At 48.4% G+C, this 19,097-nt stretch overlaps 1 protein-coding gene across 1 annotated transcript; it reads right to left on the bottom strand.

Annotated features, from left to right (window-relative positions):
* Positions 1–7,021: 7,021 nt before the first annotated feature.
* Positions 7,022–13,602, bottom strand: PITX3 (paired like homeodomain 3). The gene is made up of 3 exons (XM_062496730.1): positions 13,494–13,602; positions 8,601–8,806; positions 7,022–7,585 (listed from the first exon to the last, which is right to left on the bottom strand). Exons 1-3 carry the CDS (start codon positions 13,600–13,602, stop codon positions 7,022–7,024), a joined length of 879 nt encoding a protein of 292 aa, XP_062352714.1.
* Positions 13,603–19,097: the final 5,495 nt, after the last annotated feature.

Here is a 19,097-nt window from a genome sequence, read left to right as displayed (position 1 = left end):
TGCTCTGGACTTGGCAGCATGTTGGGTAATGGTGAAACAGCACCTTCCCCAGCTGTGGGAAAAGCAGGAGCAGTCAGCTTCCTGAAGTGTTGGGGAATAGGAATAAATTGGCTTCCACATATAGAGGGTCTCTTTAGAGAGAGGATGGTGGACATATGGGAGAAAGGGGGTGGCCTCTCTCCTGCATGGTGCTGTTTGGGGCACTTTCTGTAACAGATGTGGTCCTGGTGAAGCAACTGCCAGCTCTCCTGTCTGTCTACAGCTGCCCCAGGCATCCTCCCTCAGCTATGTCAGGCATCTGTGCCAACACAGAGACATAGAATCATCAAGGTTGGAAGAGACCTTTAAGAATATCAAGTCCAACCACCCACCCAGCGCTACCACTGTTAACACCTAAACCACATCACCCAGCACCAGATCCTGAGGCCTCTTAAACACCTCTGGGGTGGTAACTTCACCATGTTCCTGGGTAACCTATTCCATTGCTTGACCACCTTTACAGTGAAAATGTTTCCAGTATCTAATCTGAGTCTCCCTTGTCTCAGCTCTAGGCCATTTTCTCTTGTCCTCTCTGTAGGCAGAGTAGAAGAGACCAGTCCTCACTTCACTGTAACCTCTCTTCAGGCAGTTGTAGAGAGTGATGAGGTTCTCCCTGGGCCTCCTCCTCTTGAGATTACACAAACACAGCTGCCTCAGCCATGCCACATAAGACAAGTTTTCTAGATCTTTCATGAGTCTTTCTGGACATGCTCCAGCACCTCAATGTCCTTTCTGAAGTGACTGAAAGCAGTACTTGAGTTGTGGCCTTGCCAGTGCCAAGTGTGGGGACACGATCCCTTCCCTGGTCCTGTTGGCCACAGTACTCTTGCTACAGGACAGGATGCTGATGGCTTTCTTGGCCACCTGAGCACACTGTTGCCTCATATTGAGCCCAAGTCCTTTTCTTCTGAACAGCTTTTGTGCCACTCCCCTCGAGCCTGTAGCTGTGCCTGGAGCTGCTGCAACACAGGTGCAGGACCCAGAATTCCATCTTATTGAACCTCCTGCAGTTGTCCTTAGCCAACTGATTGAATCTGTCCAAATGTTTCTGTACAGCCTTCCTACACTCTAGGAGATCAACACTCCCACCCAGCTTAGTGTCATCTGCAAATTTACTGAGGGTATACTCAATCTCTGTGTCCTGATCATCAATAAAGATGTTAGGATTGGCCTCAAAACAGAGCCTCAGGGAACACCACTAGCAATTGTCCACCACCTGGATTTATCTCCATTCCCCACAACTCTCTGGGCCTGGCCAGACAAAAAACATTGAAGAAATGGTGTGTTAACAGTTGCTCTTTTTCTACCTAACTGCCTGACGTGGTCTTGGTGCTACAGAGGTGATGCTCTGTGGGATGAGGTGTGCTGCCTGATCCTCCTTGCTCTGCAGGTGCTGCCCCCAGTCAGAGCAGAGCAGGGCTCTGGAGGCAGGGCTCTGCATCTCCAGAAGGCTTCAACTCTCTAAGAGCTCTTCCATCCATGCAGGCTGCTGGAGTGGGAAGTATCTTTCAAGGGGCAAAAATCAGCCCAGTAGAAGGAAGGTTTGCAGAGAGTATCCTATAGGAAACCTCTCTCCCCCTTCAAGAGGCATTGCAGCTTTTCAAATAGCCACATCTCTCCACACAAAATGAGGATACTGCCTTCCCAGATGCTGTCCGGAGGCTTTACCTTATCCCCCCCCACCCTGTACCTTCTCCAGGGAATGTGCACCATCAGCCAGCCCATCATCCACCACTTTGTTCTGCTGTTCTCTCTGGCAAAAGAAGAGAGAGCAGTAAACTTCCCAGACCTAGCTAGGCAAAGATTTTTACATTGCTGTTGTTGTTTGGCAAGTTATCTGGAGTGCTTACCTGTGGGCGTGAGGAAAGTGGTGGTGCTTTCTAGGGCTTGGAGCACTAACAGCAGCACCCTCCTTCCCAAGTCAGTGCTGTTTCCCTGAAGCTTCCTAGAAATGTCTCCTGGTACTCTGTGAAGAAAAGTCCTTCTTATGTGTGCTGGTGATCTTAAATAGACAGGAGGCCTGCTTTGGAGGGGATATATCTTAAGGATTTGTCTATTTTTGTTGCATTGTTTTTTTTTTACTTAGAGGGCACGGAGAGCAATCGGTTGCCTCCTGTGGAGCAATCATTGCTCAGGGGGAAGCCGCGGGCCCCACTGAAGGCGTCTTTGAAGCCTCTTGCACAGCTGGAACAACTTGTCTTAGGGGCGGATGAAGGGATGAGAGGAGAGTGCGGGATGCAGGGGAGCAGCCCGGCAGCTCTGGCACAGGCCGGGCAGAGGACGGCACGGAGATGGAGCGGGGCGGGAGCAGACGGAGCTCCGGGCTGCGAGAGCAGGGGAAACCGGGCTGGGGAGCGAGCGGGAGCGAGGGCGGGGCATGTTTCCCTGGAGGCTGGACCGGTGTCACAATGGCGAGGTTTTTCGCGAAGGCTGGACCGGTGTCACGGTAGTGAGGAGGTTTTTCGCGAAGGCTGGATTAGTCGCCTGCAGCCCGCCGCTAGGTGGCGCCGCCGCCCGCGCTGAGGGCGCTTCAGGCCGGGTCGGGTTGGACCCGCAGCCCCGACGGCAGCGGGCCCCGAACGGCGACTGGGACCGAAATCAGCGCCACCTGTCAGGGCTATGGACCGGTCTGAGCCCAGCTTTAACATGTACAGCAGCTCGGAGGTGCGCGCCCATCCCGCGCTTCGGGGCAGCACTCCCCAAGCAGGAGCAGTGGGAGCACCCTCCGCGGTGCGAGCGGGACACGAGCCAGGGCCGGGGCCGTGCTGCGCCTCGGCTGAGAGGGAGAACGGCGGCGGCTGCTGAGGGCACCCAGCCTCGGTGCGCTCTGTGTTAGCCTTGAGACACGGCTGCGGGGCAGTGCAGAGCACAAGCCGTGCCGGTGATGGGGGCTGAAATCTGGCCTTGAATAAGAAAAGTGCAAGGAAGAGAGTGTTTTGATAAACCGGATTTTTTTTCCGACCCTCTCGGTGTGGCGAACCTCACACAAAGCAATCCCAGAAATAGTCGTTGAGAATTCCCGCGGAATTTCCCCCTCGTCAAAATGGGGTCTGGAGCCAAAAGCCAGGAACTGCTCACAGTTAAATCCCCCTCAAACAAAACATTAAAATAAACAAACAAAACCCCCCAAACAGACAGAAAACCCCAGGGGAAAACAACAACAACAAAACCCACAAAACAAAACAAAAAACCCAAACAAACAAAACAAAACCAAAAAACTCAATCAACCAAACAAAAAAACCCTGGATCAAATAATCACACCAAGTGTAAGATGCAATCTCACCATGTGTAAGTGGAGATGAACAGGAGCTATGTGGACACATCAAGAACAGACTCTGGTCAAAACAATCCGGTTTTCCTCTCTGACAGGGTAAGGGCACTGTGACAGAGAGCTTTGGCTGCCAGTCAAATGGCTTTTAAGGATGATCTAGATTACATTTGGGTAGGTACAAAACCCACTGCATAATTATACCCAGAAAGTTACCTGCAGTTCACTGTTGTTGAAAAGGAAGGGGTCTGTTTAGTGAAATTCAGGGACATCTGTTGTGGGTCTGTTTTTGCTCAGCACTTCCATTAATGATCTGGATGATGGAGGAGGATGTGCACTTGCTAAATCTGAAAATTGGGAAGTATCCAGCTACAAAGTTATTTACCTAACAGGTCTCCAGAATAAGAGGGGTCCTGCTAAAAATCACATGCTTGGGGTTGCAGTATCAACAAAATAGATCTGGGGAGGTACTGGAGGCTTGTGAGAGAGAAATCCTGGGTAAGGTCTGTAGAACACCTGCTGTGTTTGTGCTGGACCAGAGAGCATGATGTTCAAGTCCTGGCCCCATGGGGAAGAAGCTGAATGTGAGAGGCTGAACTGGTTTAGCTGCACAAGGAAGGCAGGTGGCATTTCTTAGACAGGAGACATCTCCCAGAGCGCTCTGCTGCCAACTTGCTCAATTAGTTATTTGCTGTTGGCCATCTCTGTTTTCTGTAGATTTTAAGTTTTGTTCCCGTGGTTCTGTTAGTTGTTAGGCAGCATTGTACAAAGTGCTCTCAGCTCAGAGCTGGTGTGTGGTTAGCCATCTGGTCTGGATCCTACAAGGTGCAATACCTCTGACTGCAGAAACAGACCCCACCATCTTCTGCATACAGCATGGGAAAGAAAAACTTGAGCCAGCCAGCCAGGCTGCAGAGCCACTGGCCACATGTACCAGTTAACCTCGTGTGGGTACTGAATCTGTCCTGCTCAGGAATCAGAGTGGTCTGGAGTAATGGTAACTTAAATAACTGCATAAAAAACCTCAGGCTGAAAAACCAGGACCTGAACTAGGTCTTGACTTTTCCCCACTGGGTCCCAGAGGAGATAATGAGAACCATGTGCTGGAGTTGGCCTTCTGCTTGGCATAGTTGGACATATCTTTCATCCACTGAATCCTGCAGCCAAGTCTTGTACTGTGTCCCCCATCTTCTCTGTGTGACAAGTAGAGGAGCTTCATAAGCATCAGGACAGCATAGAGAGCCACCAAATATGGGGTGGAGGGGCAGTATGTGTGGAAAAGGAGGATGGGAAAGACCAAGTGTTTAAAGAGATCAAAGAGATCAGCTCTTCATCAAGGCAGTAGGAGAGGATTGTGGCACTACCTGTCTTGGGTTACCAGGGAGAAAAGGTGGACTCTGCTGTGAGCTGGGCTCAGTAGAGGAGAGGGTATTAGAGAGAAGCCCAGGCCCTTCTTTCTTCCTGTAGATGGAAGAGTTGTGTCAGAGAAGGTAGTTATGCACAGTAACACCAAGATGAGGTGTGTATTTGGTGGAATGGCTGCTGGATGGCAACTCCAGCACAAAACAGAGATTAACTACTGAATCTACTTCAACAGCACTGGTGTCCAGCAGCAAGGTAGGATCCAGGTTACAATGAAACATATGGTCTGAGATGCACTGTGTTTATGTTTTATATGTTTATACTTGATCTTTGAACCCTTCCACTGGTAGCTATTTCAGTGCAGGATATCTTGGCTCCCAGATTTTGGATTATCTCAGAGCAAAGAATTTGTTACAGTGAGGGTAGGCTGATACCTTTGACTGTTTTCAGCATCTGCTCACGAATACCTTCAGAAGCAGCCAGTCCCTGGAAGACGCTTTGGCAAAGACTGAGGAGTTTATATGCTTGGTTTATGGGAGACCTCTTACTGTGTCCTGGGATCCATTCTTCGCAAAGAACTTGCTTTCTCTCTGCATGCTGGCAATATTGCAGAAGATGGGTTATGTCAGATTTGCCTGACCTACTCTTCCTGGTAGGACAGTTTATTGTGAAGATATTTTAGAGATGTTTATTTCTATCTAAAGAGAAAAGTATAGTATTGGAGTTGTATTTTCCCCTTGGAGCTTGTGCTTGATGAAGGGGAAGGTGATTGCACTGGCTAGAGATGTCCTGCTCCCCTGCTGCATGTAGATCTTCCTTGGGCCCTTGGAGGGATCTGCTGCCTCCCTCTGCATTGGCTGAAGCAGCAGCTTTTGCAGGTGCCTGTATAGCTTGAGAGGGCCACCTCTGTTTTACACCAGAAGCTTTCCCAACAGAAACTGAGCAGGGCAAGTTGCTGCATCTAGCGTCTCCCCTGGGGACCACTGCTCGGAGCCAGAGTACCTGGGGTGATTCCTGTGCCCTGGGCTGTGGGAGCACAAAGGCATTGGCCCCATCAAACACAGTAGGGAAGCCCGAGCCAGGAGAGGCTCAACCTTCCTGCTGTGCTGGGTGCATGCAGACAGGGAACAGGGAGGGGGCTTCTTTTCTTCTTCCTATTCTTTGTGTGGACTTTTGTTGTTCTGTAGAGCCAGGTGTTTGATTTGTAAGTGAGGAACATGAACTACTCTTCCAAACTTCAGCCCTTGTTCTAACTTGGACTGTCTCATGCTGCTGCTCTTAAGGATGCTCACCTTTACCTGGGCTGCTGGCACTTGATTTCAGAATCTTCAGATGCAGGTTTGTGCTTTCAATAAACACACAAGCAGAAGCTTAAAGGGTTTGTGCCAACTTTTATTATCTTTCTTGGAAATGGGACTTGGGGAAGGGAAAGAAATGTGCAAGGAGGAGCTGATTGTTGCAGATGGGGATATTTGGGATGTATGCTGGCAGCAGTGTGTCTGACCAAAATGACTGAAGCAGTAAAGCATGACAGCCAGGACACTGCCTCGGTGGATGTGCTTCCTTTACAGGGCTTTTGGTTTTAAGGTCTACTTTGTAGGTTATTTCACATATAAAACAAGAAGGCATATTTTTAATGTCTCTATATGTATTTGTATATATATAAGATTGATATATATATATACACACATATTTTATATTCTTACAACCCCTAGCTCCTAAAGGTTTCAAGTCTGAAGGGCCATGTATATATATGCATTTTAAAGAGATGCTAATTGAATGAGACAAGGCTTCCTTACTGGCTGTATGATAAATAAATGGGCAAGATATCTTTCATCAAAATCCTGCACATGGGCAGAGAATATGGTTCAGACAAGCACCAACTGGCAACCCCCCTCAAGCTGTCCTGTCTCTGGCTATTTCCTGCAGGGGTGGTGTGAGACTGCCTGTGCTGTCCCAGGAATTTGGGGGGCTCACCCCTGTCAGGCTTGGAGGGGCAGATTGAAACATACTTGGTTGGGCTGCCCATGGGTCAGGCACCCTGCATGTTTGGGCTCCTATTTCCCCATGGGGTTTCCAGTAGACTCTTTTGGTTTATTTTACCATGGAGAAGAAGGTTTGGTGGGCAAGAAGGGAAGGGGATTTGAAGGGGAAACAGTCAAAATTCACCATACAATAGACAAATCTTCATAAAGGTTCGTCTGCCTGTTCATTCTTTTCTCTTTCTGTCCCTGTCTCCCTCTTATGCACTTATGTTCACTCTCATTCTCTGCAGGACGTACGCTGTTGTAGGGCTAAAGGTCTCCTTTTGTCAGGCTAAGGTCAAGTCCCTGGTTGGCAGAGGGCAGCCCTTCATACGGGCCTGTCTACGGCGTACTGGCAAGGGCTCAGGTTGGAAGCTGCTGTCTGCACCGCTGGGTAGGTGAAGTTGGCATGCTGCTTGGCCTTCAGCCGCAGGCTGGCCAGGCTGGAGTTGCACGTGTCCCTGTACATGTAGGGGCTGGCTGTTGAGGCGTAAGGGCAGGCACTGGATGAGACAGCAGAGTTGAGGCTCGGGCTGTTCAGATTATTGATGTTTCCAAGGTTGTTGAGGCTAGGGGCTGGTACACCGGTCACCGCAGTAGGGACCATGGATGAAGGCATGGTCATTGAGGTGATGGAACTGGGTGGGGAGAACATGGGCTGGGAGGAGAGGGGACTGACGTTCATGGAGTTGAAGAATGGAAAGCTCTTGGCCGAGAGCGGACTGCTGGCAAGCCCCTTGGTGGCCCAGTTGTTGTAGGAATAGCTGGAATACATGTCATCATAAGGCTGCATCAGTCCATTGAACTGGGCTCCAAAGCTGTTCTTGCACAGTTCAGCCTGTTGGTTCCTCTCTCGTTTCCTCCACTTAGCTCTGCGGTTTTTGAACCAGACCTGCAAAAGAGAGAGAGGGAGGGCATGGCAATTGCTCTGGATGACCTTGCAAGGGGCCTTGCCCTGGTTTCTTTGCCCAGCAAGACAAGAGCTGTTGAAAGGCTGGATGCTCCCAGGGAGATGGGAGGCTGAGCATCAGGAAAGAGCTGCAGCAAGATGTTTGGGCTTCAGGGTCATCTCCCAGCAGGAATCATCAATAGGTCCTCAGCCAACAAACAAAAACCCAAACCGCTGCCATTTCACAACACACAGAATAACCCACCTCACTCAACCAACAGATGCCCTTTGTACAGGAAAAAGAGGAAAATACTTGCTGTATTTCCAAGTGACCACAGCCAGGAGGAGGGGTTGGGGTTGGGTGACTTGGGAGCAAAGTATTTAAGGGATGTGGCTTGAAAGCTGCTAAACAAAGGAAAGAACTTCTCTTCTTTTGACTTTACCTCAGTACTGGCTTGGAGTGAGGTGTTTTAAGTCTGTCTTCTAACAGGAAAATCTGTTAGTGTTAGAGAGGTTCAAACAATATAACCTCCTAGAGCACGGAAACTGCTGGAAGGCTATTCATGGTGCTGCTAACTCCTATTTCTAGTAGCAGAGAGAAGCTCTCACTCCAGCTGGAGCCCTGCCACACCATGCCTGTGACTGCACATTGGTTTGGGAACCCAAATGAGTGCCCTCCAGCAAGGGTAAAGCTGGGGAACCGTGGTACTGCAAGGAAGGGGTCTGCTGGGTCGAGGTAGCCAGCTGGTGGGGCTCTGTGGGGCTGAGCCTGGGCCTTGTATCTACCTGTATATTTGCAAGGTGGCCCTGGATGGGGAAGGCACCACAAGCATGGGGTATGTGTGTGGCAGGATGTGTCAAATCTCAAATGCAGACCCTGGTGAGGTGCTTCCAAGATAGGGAAATTTTCTAGTCCTCCTAATTCCTTCCTTGGTTTGGGGACGGCTTGGTCATGTATCATAGCAGGCTTCTTCCCCACAAGCTCAGGTCCAGGAAGGTGGAAGGACTGCAATCCTACCCGGACTCGTGCCTCTGTCAAGTTGGTCCAGACTGCAATCTCCTCCCTGGTGCTCATGTCTGGATAGCGGTTTCTCTGGAAAGTGGCTTCCAGCTCTTGGAGCTGCTGGCTGGTGAAGTGCGTCCTCTGCCTCCGCTGCTTCTTTTTGAGAGAGCCGTCTTCAGGGTTGGAGTCGTCTGTCTGGTTTTGCTGGGACTTCTCAGTGTCTGTGCCAGAAACAGAAAGATGGGAGAGATCCCCTGAGTTAACTTGAAGATTTGGATGCACCTGCGGCAACCAGTGCATGCTCATTGAGGTCCCCTTCCACTGTAGCCAGCAGGAGTGGTCCCATCTCCCTCCCTTGTCCTTGGAAGCAGGCATCCACCCGGCACCAAAACCAATGCCCCCTTCATGCAGCACAACTTGCCTTTGCTTAACTGCCCTAAGATGTTAGCTTCCAAACACCTGGATTTAGATTTTCCAAACTTCCAGTATATAGGTATCATTTATCACCGTTCACATGGAGGGGGGAGGGGGGGAGGGGGTTGTGGTAAAGCTTATCCAGATCAGAAGGTTCTTACTCTGCTTAAAACTCTCTGCCTAAGGTGTCCCTTGGAAAAACTGAACCAAAATTGACACTTATGACACAGCAAAAGATCCAGTCGTGTTTCTGTGGACAAGTGATGGGAAAAGGCAAATTGCAAACTGATAGCAAGCAGAGGGTCTTCAGTTAATTAAACCTGAGAAGCACAAATTTTCACTCCCCTTCTTGCCCCTTTACAATCATACTTAGGTGCACAAGTTTTGATTTTTAAACAGTAAGGAAAGGCCCTCTCTTAGACCTTATCATGAAGCACTGCAGCATCTCTCTATCTTTCTGCCCTTACCCTCCTCCTGATTCATAAATCCCTCTCCTAGAGGTGATGTCTTTCATTTTACTGCCCACTAAATGAACACCTCAAAACTCCAGCACTCACACGGGTATCTCACTGAAATGTACAGCTTAGCCTCCTTCTGGGCATCAAGTCCATGTCTGCATGCTGAGCTTCTGGCTGCTGTGGGTGGAGGTGGGTAGCCAGCTGCTTCCCTGTGCCACAGCCATTTTTGGGGGCTGTGCAAATACAAGCAGGCAAAATGCAAATAGGGGCAGAATGCAAATGCAAGTATCTTCTGTTTAGTTGTCCTCCACAGAGTGTCCAACTGCTCAAATGTGACACTTTCTTTTATGATGGAAGAAAGCTATAGCTTGTGTTTAATTCTGCTGGGAATCAAGACAGGTCACCATAGATGAAAATTATTCCATTGAAAATAAATAATTTCTGATGTTCAACTCCTTCCTGTGATCTAGAAGCCAGGTGAAGCATTTCCAAATGAAAGTCGGGTCTTCATCAGGGAGAGGAGGTGTTCTTTTACAATGGGAAATAGTAATCTAAACTAAATAGAAACTTTTGCAAATAGCTCCCAAACCATTCCACACTAAAGAAGAACCTTTAAAAAAAACCTGGCATCACTCTGCTAAAATGGAACTTTTTGTTTGATTGCAGTTCTTTGAGTGGAAGCTAGTTTAAAAGGCTTTAAAGTCCAGAAAAATCTCAACATGAAGGTCTCTGGTACAGCCCCTTAATGAGAAGGCAAGCAAAGAGACAGCAGCCTGGAATATAGCTGAGTCAGTGAAAAAAGGGATTCCACAAGTCAAATGAATGTGCTCTGGAATAATAGTCTCTGTCTTTTCCATTTAATTTTTATGGGGCATGTGAGAGGCCTAAAAGCATCTGAGCCCCCCCCCCCCCCCCCCCCCCCCCCCCAGAGACTGCTGCAGGGCAGTGCTGTGCCAACAGCAGGTGCTTTAGTGGGGCCCAGACCTGGAAGATGTTCCTGTCTCAAGAACCTGGTGCCACTACCCTGTTCTTATCACAGCCTGTTAGTTCATAAATATTTTCCTGCTGCTCCTGGAAAACCCTCCTTGTACTTGCCTTTCTTCAAGGACAGCAATGCTGGAGTTGCAGAGAGCATTTGCAGGAGAGGTGCCCACTCTCCAGGGAGGAAACCTTGGGTGTGGTTTGCTCCCCACCAGCCACCTCTGCTTCTCTAGCACATCTGATGCTATCCACCAGCAGGAATGTGAATGCGAGGACAGTGAGATGGCCACTGCTCACAGCAGATGGGTGTAAGCTGGTTCTTCTGAGCAGGAAGGTGGTATGTCCTGTTTTCAGCATCAGGACCAGTTTGTGTTTCCATCCAGGGTGTACCTGTACAAGAACTTTCCCATCACATTCTTGAAACAAAGCCATAGGAATTGAAAAGTGGAATGAATGAGCTTGGTTGTGATCTTGTGGTACTCTTCTCATTTTCATGAGCACCTTTGTTTGTGGATCCCATATTCATCAGAACTCTTGGAAGCATGCTCTTAATGTGGATTTTTATAGTGGCTCTTGCCAAGGAGATTAATCAGATTTCTCTAGCTCAGTGCTCTGAAGTAGTATTGGATGCAGGAGATTCCTGCACTGTCCATCTCCAAAAGAGATTAAATGGGGAGTGATGCCACCCATCTGAGCTAGTTATTAGGAGTGGCTCAATATAGATGAACGGACAACATTTGGTTTATTTGTTCATCTGCTGAGCCTGGGTTAATTAGGAGTCTGATGCACACACGTGGTGTGTTCTCACCAAAATCCCTGACAAATATTCATTTCCAAAGGGGTTGCTGTGAAGCAGGAGGCTGTGCCAGAATTGGGAACTGCCCAGGACTGCCATTCTTCACTCAGGAAGAAACTATACCAAGAGCGAAAGAAAATGGAGTGAGGGTACCACTGCTTTATGGGCTACATCTGGGTGAAAGAGATCACAATGTATCTTGTTTGGTATTCTCAACACCCTCTGGTATACCTACTTTCCATAAATCTTAAGTCTAAGGAGAAGTAGGAATCTCAGATTTGAGCTTTGAAAAATACTTGCAGTTCATCTTGGTGTCCTCTTTGTTTCCATACCTGCTACCTGTGTTTCTTTCTGTGTCATCTCTTTTCTGCTTCTTCTATAAGCAGAGAATAAGTGTTCTCTGTGAAAGGTGCAGAGTTTTGACTGATTGCAGTGGGGAACCAAACCGTGGCAATACAGGGAAAGAAAGGAGCCCTCAGAAAGAATGTGGGTGCCTTGAATCCATGTTGAGAAGCACAATACAGGGATATGGGGGGCAGTTCTTTACCTGCCTCACTCCTCACCCTTGCTCTTCCCTGACCTGTGCTGCCTGATGAAACCTAACAGAAGGGGGTGTCAGAAACCATGCCATAAAATGGGAGGACACTTGACATCCCTGAGTGCTGAGCCCAGACAAGCACGATTTGTGTTCACTTCCTCAGGATCTCATACGTGTGTAGATCAATGAAGCAGGGCCAAGGAGAAGTAGGGAGACTGCTCTCTTGAGGGGAGTCAAGAAGTGCCAGAAGTACAACCCTGCCCCTGTCCCAGGCAGCCCTTGGTATCCAGCTCTATTCTGCCTGAGACTGCTGGTCCATGCCCTCAGCCTCTGGTGCAAAGGCACAAGCTGCCAGCATTTGCACACAGGTAATGCTGACAGTCACCTCCCAGAACCATTTTATTTCTAGACTGCTTAAGACAGTGGGGAGTGATGTAGCCAGGCATCCAGCATTTATTGTCGTCCCAAAATAGGTTGTGGAATATATCTTGCACATACTCGCCCACTCAGTGAAACGACTGTGGCCATAGCTGGAATTAGCTGCTCATGCCTAATGGAAAGAAAAGTCAGTGCCTGAATTGGCCATTTCTACAGCATGTCAGGCTGGGCTCAATAGGGAAGGCCACTTGAATAGAGACACTGCTATGCATCCAAAACAGCTGAGGAGCCACTGAGCTTGAGGACGTGCCCAACTAAGGTACACGTGGGAAATTTGTTGGGTAGATTCTTCGACGAGTTACCCAAGTGTAACTCCCTTCATGATACTTTCTCTGGGGAATTTTAATCTGCATCATTATCCTTAGTAATTTCTGCATGAGCGTGAGCCTGGAGGCGTTACACAAAAAGCACTGGGCTGTCCCTGGGCCTCTCTCCTTCATGCTGGCACTGGCAGAAGCAGTTTTGCATTGTCCTTACACATCCAGATTAACAAGGGTTGGAATGGTAACTGGACAGATGTAAAATCCAGAAGAAACCATAGCATTTGGTAGCTGATTTCTGAACAGGTGCAAATGGTAATGTTTCTTATTCAGAGCCTGATAAAAAATTCAGCAGGTCTGGGGTTTGTTCAGCCTTTGGGAATGGTCAAAGGCACATCTGTGGGAGAGTAGCAGAGCAGTGCACCAAGGCACAGGTGAGGAGACTTTTTCAGTTAAAGCAGGAGCAAAACAGTGCTTCTCTTTCATCTTAATACCTGAACCTGGAAAGTTCAGCCTAAGGTTTACCTTTACCATGGAAAGTTTACACCCAAACAATTTAAACAGAAGCAAAAAAAAATAAAAATAAAAGAGCAGTTTAAAATTAGGTGCAGCCTTCTGTGCCTTTGATGCTTCCTATGTTGTGGGAAGAGCTCTCCTGCTCTGGGGATCCTCTTTTGGCAAATACAAAAAAATCGTGGTTGGGCTGTGACCTGACTTGCCTGGCTCTGGCCTGCCATGGGCTGTACCCTTGTGAACAGTGACTTCCTGCAGCCAGGGCCAGATGACCCCACCACTGGGATGATGTTCTCACCCTCCCAATAGCTGTCACTGCAATATGGACATGTTTGCCTTTCCCCTGCTTGTTGGCACAGCCATGCTGCTATGGCATTTTGCTGGCTCCCAGTACAATGGGAAACTGTCCCTCTGGGAGCAGTGCAGCCGGCTCCTGCAAGCCACAGGCCACCCAGATCCACCCACAAGGATGGGTCAAGGTTTTTCTTGTATCTTGAGCCTTGCACTCACCGCTATGGTCCTGCCCTTTGCAGCTGTGCTCGTGTTGAGGAGTTCCAGAGTCTGAGAGAGACAAGGCTGGGCTGCGAGCCTCTGTGTCTGCCAGCAGGTTGAAATCCATGGGGCAAGGATGGGTGGTGGAGAAGGAGGAATCTGGAAAACAGTAGTCACAAGGTGATCAGAGAGATGAATGTGTGTGTGACCTCTCCTCACCACTTCCAGCAGGGACTTGCCTTGAGGAAAGGTCTAAGAAAAGGAAAGGATCCCTGTGTGATCCTTGGACACCTTTGAGTTTCTTGGCTGGAAAATGGACATACTGGGCTTTCAGCTGAGCTTCCCTATAAATCAAAGATCATCTAGTGACACTTCTATTTGCAGCCTTCAGAGAAAGAGCCTCCAATTTATAGGTGACATTCAGACTGAAATAGCAACGCCGGGAGCATGCTGTGTAATGGAGATCTGAGGAAGTGGTTCTGGGCCAGCCAAGGGCTGTTAGCACCTTCCCCAGTCATCCCACCTCTCCCATCCTCCCTGCCCAGCTTCCCTACTCTTTCTCCCTTGTTTCACCACAAGCTGGCCAAGCCTAAGTAAAGCCATTCAGAGAGCACTACATGCACACATCTCAAAAGAAAAGCATTCCTGTGCCTGGTGCTGATAGGAAGGCACACCTGTACAGCCACTGCTACAAGCAGAGGCTCAGGCAGTGCAAGTGGACTCCTCTGGGGTACATAAGGACCTCTGGAACCTGAATTAACATGGGAATCACATTTCACACACTTAGGTGCCTGGGAACGAGTGGTCCTGGCTGCAGCAGGAGCTTGCTTCCAGCCTTAGATCATCTTGACTGGAGGCTCCCCATGTCCTCTCAGGAGACAGGCCTGTGCTGTGAGCCATCTTCCCTGGATGAAAGCATCCCAATCAGAAAGCTGTCAGTGCTGCTTCCCACAACTGCAGGAACCACTGTGACTCTTCTGCCACCTCTTTCCACACCTCTCTGTACTGAGATCGATTCTTTTCATCATTCACTTCCTCATGGACCCTGCACCCTCCACCTGTATTGCCTAAAGAAGCTCAGCTGAGAGCACCACTTTGTTCTGGACCACATTGGATACTCATGAAGAGCAGGCATGAGGCAGTAAGTGTTCCAAGCCTGGCTACATCCCCTTGGAAAGGTGATCTGACCCTGTGTTAGACTCTCATCTGAATTTTGGATCATAACCCACCAAAATGTGGGATGTTTCACTGCCACCAATGCACAGTTCATGAAGGCTGGATCACTTTGAGGGGACCATGGTAGCTTCCAAAACTTTGGGCACTCCCAGCTGATACCTCACCTTCCCAGTTAGGGATCCTTTTCCTCTAAGACACAACAGCTGTGCCAGGATCTGGGACCTGGGTTTAGGGAAGTTTGGACCAAGTGTTTGGGATTTTCAAACTTTAGGTGGAGATCAGTTGTGAAGGCTGGATCCTGGGTGGTGAAGGATTGCCCAGCCCCTCAAATCCATGTGTTTCAGTGAGGGAACGTGTTGAAGACAGTCTGGACTGTGTTAGGTTTTAGACATGTAAACAAGAGATTAATCGCATAGCAGTTGCACCTCATTTGGAGGTGGATGACAGTGACTAAGAATGTATTTTCAGAGCTGTTTAAAGCCTCCTTTAGACAATTTGCACAAGGCTGCTTCCAGGGCCTTATCAGGGCTGATCCCCAAACCTGTAGTGTGCTATCCAGGCTGTGATGAGAGGGAAAGGAGCCATTTCTAATGGTTATCTGGCTGGCTTCTGCAGCAAATGTCACTCACAAAACCCCTGCAGTTTTCCTTGCTCTTCACTTTGCTTGACCTTCATCTACCGCCTCTCCCAAGTACTGGTGGGGCAGTCTCAACACTGACCTCAGTGTCAAGACCTCTGGAAACAGCACCTAATGAACCAGAACCTGGTTCTGGTTTCCCAGACCTTTGCTCTGGTCTGGGCTTCTCCCATCCTGTGGGAGAGAAGTGGCAGGACTCCGGCTTTGCCATGAGGCTGGTTTCCATTTCCACTTTGTGGCAAGCCTGACCTTTGATGTCTGCTGGCTGTGTTAAGCTCCTGGCAGCAGACAGGCACAGCCCTGTTGCATTCTGCCATGTGTACATATATGAAGTGATGTGACAGGGGCTATGTTTTCTTTAATACCTTTGCATGGAGTAGGGGAGTCCATCTGCTGCTGATATTGCCATGGCTTTTAGCATTACTCTCAGAATTATGCAGAAACGCGCAGTGAATTAATTCCATGGATTAAGTCTTGATTAAGATGTGTGTCACTTTGCTGTCTCAGAATTTATTAAGAGCCCTTCTTGAGTCTGCAGCAGATGGAATTTCTGCCCAATGTTTGTAGATGATAATTTCCCCTCTTCTACAGCCATTTGCATATGATTGCATCTGTCAAGCACAATTTCCTCTCTTCTAGAGCTTGACTCTGTACTGGACGATTTAAGGAGGAATTCAGATCCTTGCCTTGCTGTAACTCAAGGACAGTGTCCTCCTGTGCAGGGTCCTGTTTGCTCTTTTTGCACATCTTGCATTGCTTTCATCTGTACAAACTAGAGCAAAGATAGGAAAACCAGGGGGTAGTATCTTACAAAGACAGACAAGGTTCCATAGGTGTAAATGACAGCACAAGGTACAAGGCTGAGGAGAACCTAGTCCTGGTGTTGAAAATTTATGCCCCATCCTGGGCTGCACCAATGCAAGTGGTTGCAAAGTTCATCCAAGCTGCTGGATACAACATAGCATGCTTGGCCTGCCTCAGAGATACAGTGGGCACTCAGATTAAAACTGGTTATGAAGCATAGCCAGTATTCAAGTTTAAACTGGGACTTGTGGCTGAGCACAAGTTTGCTTGTGAACTGAATTTAAACACAGGAGTATTTCAGAGAGGAGATGTTGTATGTATATATATATATATGTAATTGCACTATTTCATGTGCCATATATGGAATGCCTTCTCAGTTTGCTCTGAGCAGGTCATGGAGAAGCAAAAGCAAGGGGAGAGAGGGATGTGCTCAGCATGTTTATAAAAGCAGGAAAAGTCTGCAATGGTGACAGCATGTGAGCTCTGTACCAATGTATTTACCCAAAGGCAACGCCATGCTACTGACACAAAAGGCTGTAAGGTATTCTTCTAGATTATACAGCCCTTTTGGATTTAAGAAAAGGAGCTTTCATCCACACTGGCTAGATCTTGCTGTACGCAGAGATATTAAGAAAGTCAATGCTAAACCTTCATGGAATTTCTACTAAGTTGTTTGCCCAGTCTCAAGGAATCAGTGCAATTGGCACCTCAAAAATATTTTTAGATAAAATCAAATTTACCATCTTCATCTAACTCTTCATCTCACTTTCTTTTAACATAAAAGAACAGTTTCTTTAGTAACAGCTCCTGTACTAGCAACATGCAGCCAGGCCTGCTCAGACACTTCTTGCTCATGGCTAGTTGTAAAACTAGCCATGGCTCCCAGTCTGCTCCAGCACCTGTAACTCCTTCCATCAATGTATGTTATTGATAAAGGTTTCCAAACCTGTAACTAACACATCTCTTCTTCCAGTCACTGCCCATGTGTGTCCTTTCCTTGGTGCCCATGTGAATATGCTGTGGGCCCCTGTGCAAGGCCCTCTGGCCAGACAGGGAATTGCCATCCCTGCTCCATGGGCATGGTGGAGGGCAGGGGAAGTCCTGCCTGACTCTAGGCCTTTTCTATTTCCAAATGCACCCCGTTTCTATTTCTGTGCCAGTTTCTGACTGCCCAAGCCAGGGCCATTTAGGCAGTTCTCCTTTTTCATGAGGAGAGCAACCTTGTTGACCTGAAAAGAGAAACAAGGGTTCCTGTGACCCATCTCCTGGTTCTCAGTAACACACTGCTCTATCACCTGGGAGCAAAGAGGCTTTTTTTGGTTTTGTTTTGTTTTGTTTTGTTGGGGGCTTTTTTGGATTTTTTTTTTTTCTTTGAAGGGTTGGGAAGGAAACATAAAGGTTGACTCCAAGCAAAGTACGTTAATTACAGGGGTGGCTTTTGTGATGTGGGTCTTGCCTGTTGAGAACTGCCTAGTGACTGACTAGTGTGTGCTGCTCGACTCTGCACTGCCATTGGGGAGCAGGCTTCCTGCTGGACCTGCTTTGACAGGTTGATCTGGAAGTGAAAAGCTGTCTCACATTGTTTTGATGTTATTTGACTTCCCATGGGCACGCAGGGGCGCTTCAGCAAGTACCTGATGCTTCGGGTTCCAAGATAGCAGCACAATGACCACTGATGATGCAAGGATAGGAGGGAAGCCCTAAGCTGTCCTCTCTTGAGCAGATCAACACAGCCCTGTGGATCTGTGAGTTTCCTACCTCCAGCCATGGCCAGGGTAGCTGAATCTTTTGCTTGGAATTGCTGATCTCCACAAAGAGTTCAGGGTTACCCCTCAGGCTGAAAGGTGCTCCGCAATCATTTGGGGTGAAGTATCCTTTCATTCTTGCATTCCCTGAGGTGAAGGTAGGATGTTACATTCAATTCTTAGGGTCAGAGCTGTCTCTTCCTGCTCCATCAATCGAGGAAGTTAAACTACTGCTGATTGCTTCACTCCTCCCATGTTCATCTTCCCTGTGTGCTGGCTGACTTTTAAGAGAGATAAACATTTGGGACCCTGTTTAAATGTACATTTTCAGGAAGATGACCTGCCTCAGTACTTTGGTCCTGGTGAGGGCCTGAGGTAAGGTGGAACAGCCCTTGCCTCTCCCTCTGCTCCTTGTCAAAGAGGAAGTGATTGAGAGTGTGCCTGTTCCCTCACAGAGGAGCATTTTGTTCTCTGGATACATGTGTTTGTTCAGGCAATGGTGCCATCAGAGTGCCTATGGGCTGGAATTACAAGTGCCAAATCAGCACAGCACATGAATCGTGCATCAGCCAAGAGTCAAATTTTCTTTGCTGGCCAACATGAGTGCTGCCTGTGAGGGGTTCTTTCCCCACTGCTAGAAAGCAAGAAGGCTGGAGTGCAAAATGAGTTAATATTTGTTTCCTTGAGACTGTAGAAATATAACTATGGGGAGACCAAGGTCACCCACTGCTAAACATCTCAGTGTAGCTTTAAATCTCTAATCTTAATGGAATTGCAGCAGGAACCAAGAGCAACCATTAATCACTGGAAGATAAACAGCAGCAGCCAACTGGTGACCCGGAGCGCAGGGCCATTATGGGACAGGAGAGCAAGCTGCCTGCCTCCAAAAACATCAGGCTGTGCACAGCCTCAGGCTGCCTGAGCAGTGGTTTCGGGTGCACACTCAGAAGTGGATCATCGACCTCCAGCAAGGGCTGAGTCACAGGTTATAATAAACTTTATTTCTCGATTTAGTCCCTACAGCTGGGCACTAACCCCTGAGCTCCTGAGGGTGACTTCGTAGCGGTGTGTGCTGCTTTGAAGCCTGGAACATGATTTAGGGCTCTTACTCCTCTCATGAGTAGGAATTGCCAAAGCTCCCTGAGGCTTTGTTGTCAGAGCAAGTTGTCTGGCAGTGCCCCACACATGGATTGGGCTGCAGAGCACTGAGAGCCATGCATGGTACCATGGAAATGCAGTAGCCCAGGCTCTTGCTGCCAG

This window comes from Cinclus cinclus, chromosome 7, assembly GCF_963662255.1.
Source record: "Cinclus cinclus chromosome 7, bCinCin1.1, whole genome shotgun sequence".
Lineage (NCBI taxonomy): Eukaryota > Metazoa > Chordata > Aves > Passeriformes > Cinclidae > Cinclus > Cinclus cinclus.
Note: the sequence above shows the minus strand (reverse complement) of the source record. Positions and strands in the feature narration are given on the sequence as shown.

Excerpts from the sequence above, each read along its gene's own strand:
- PITX3 (XM_062496730.1), bottom strand. The coding sequence starts at position 13,602 with ATGGATTTCAACCTGCTGGCAGACACAGAGGCTCGCAGCCCAGCCTTG. Across the intron at positions 8,807-13,493 it reads CAAAGGGCAGGACCATAGCG|ACACTGAGAAGTCCCAGCAA; the intron begins GTGAGTGCAAGG and ends TTTCTGGCACAG. Across the intron at positions 7,586-8,600 it reads TGACAGAGGCACGAGTCCGG|GTCTGGTTCAAAAACCGCAG; the intron begins GTAGGATTGCAG and ends TCTCTTTTGCAG.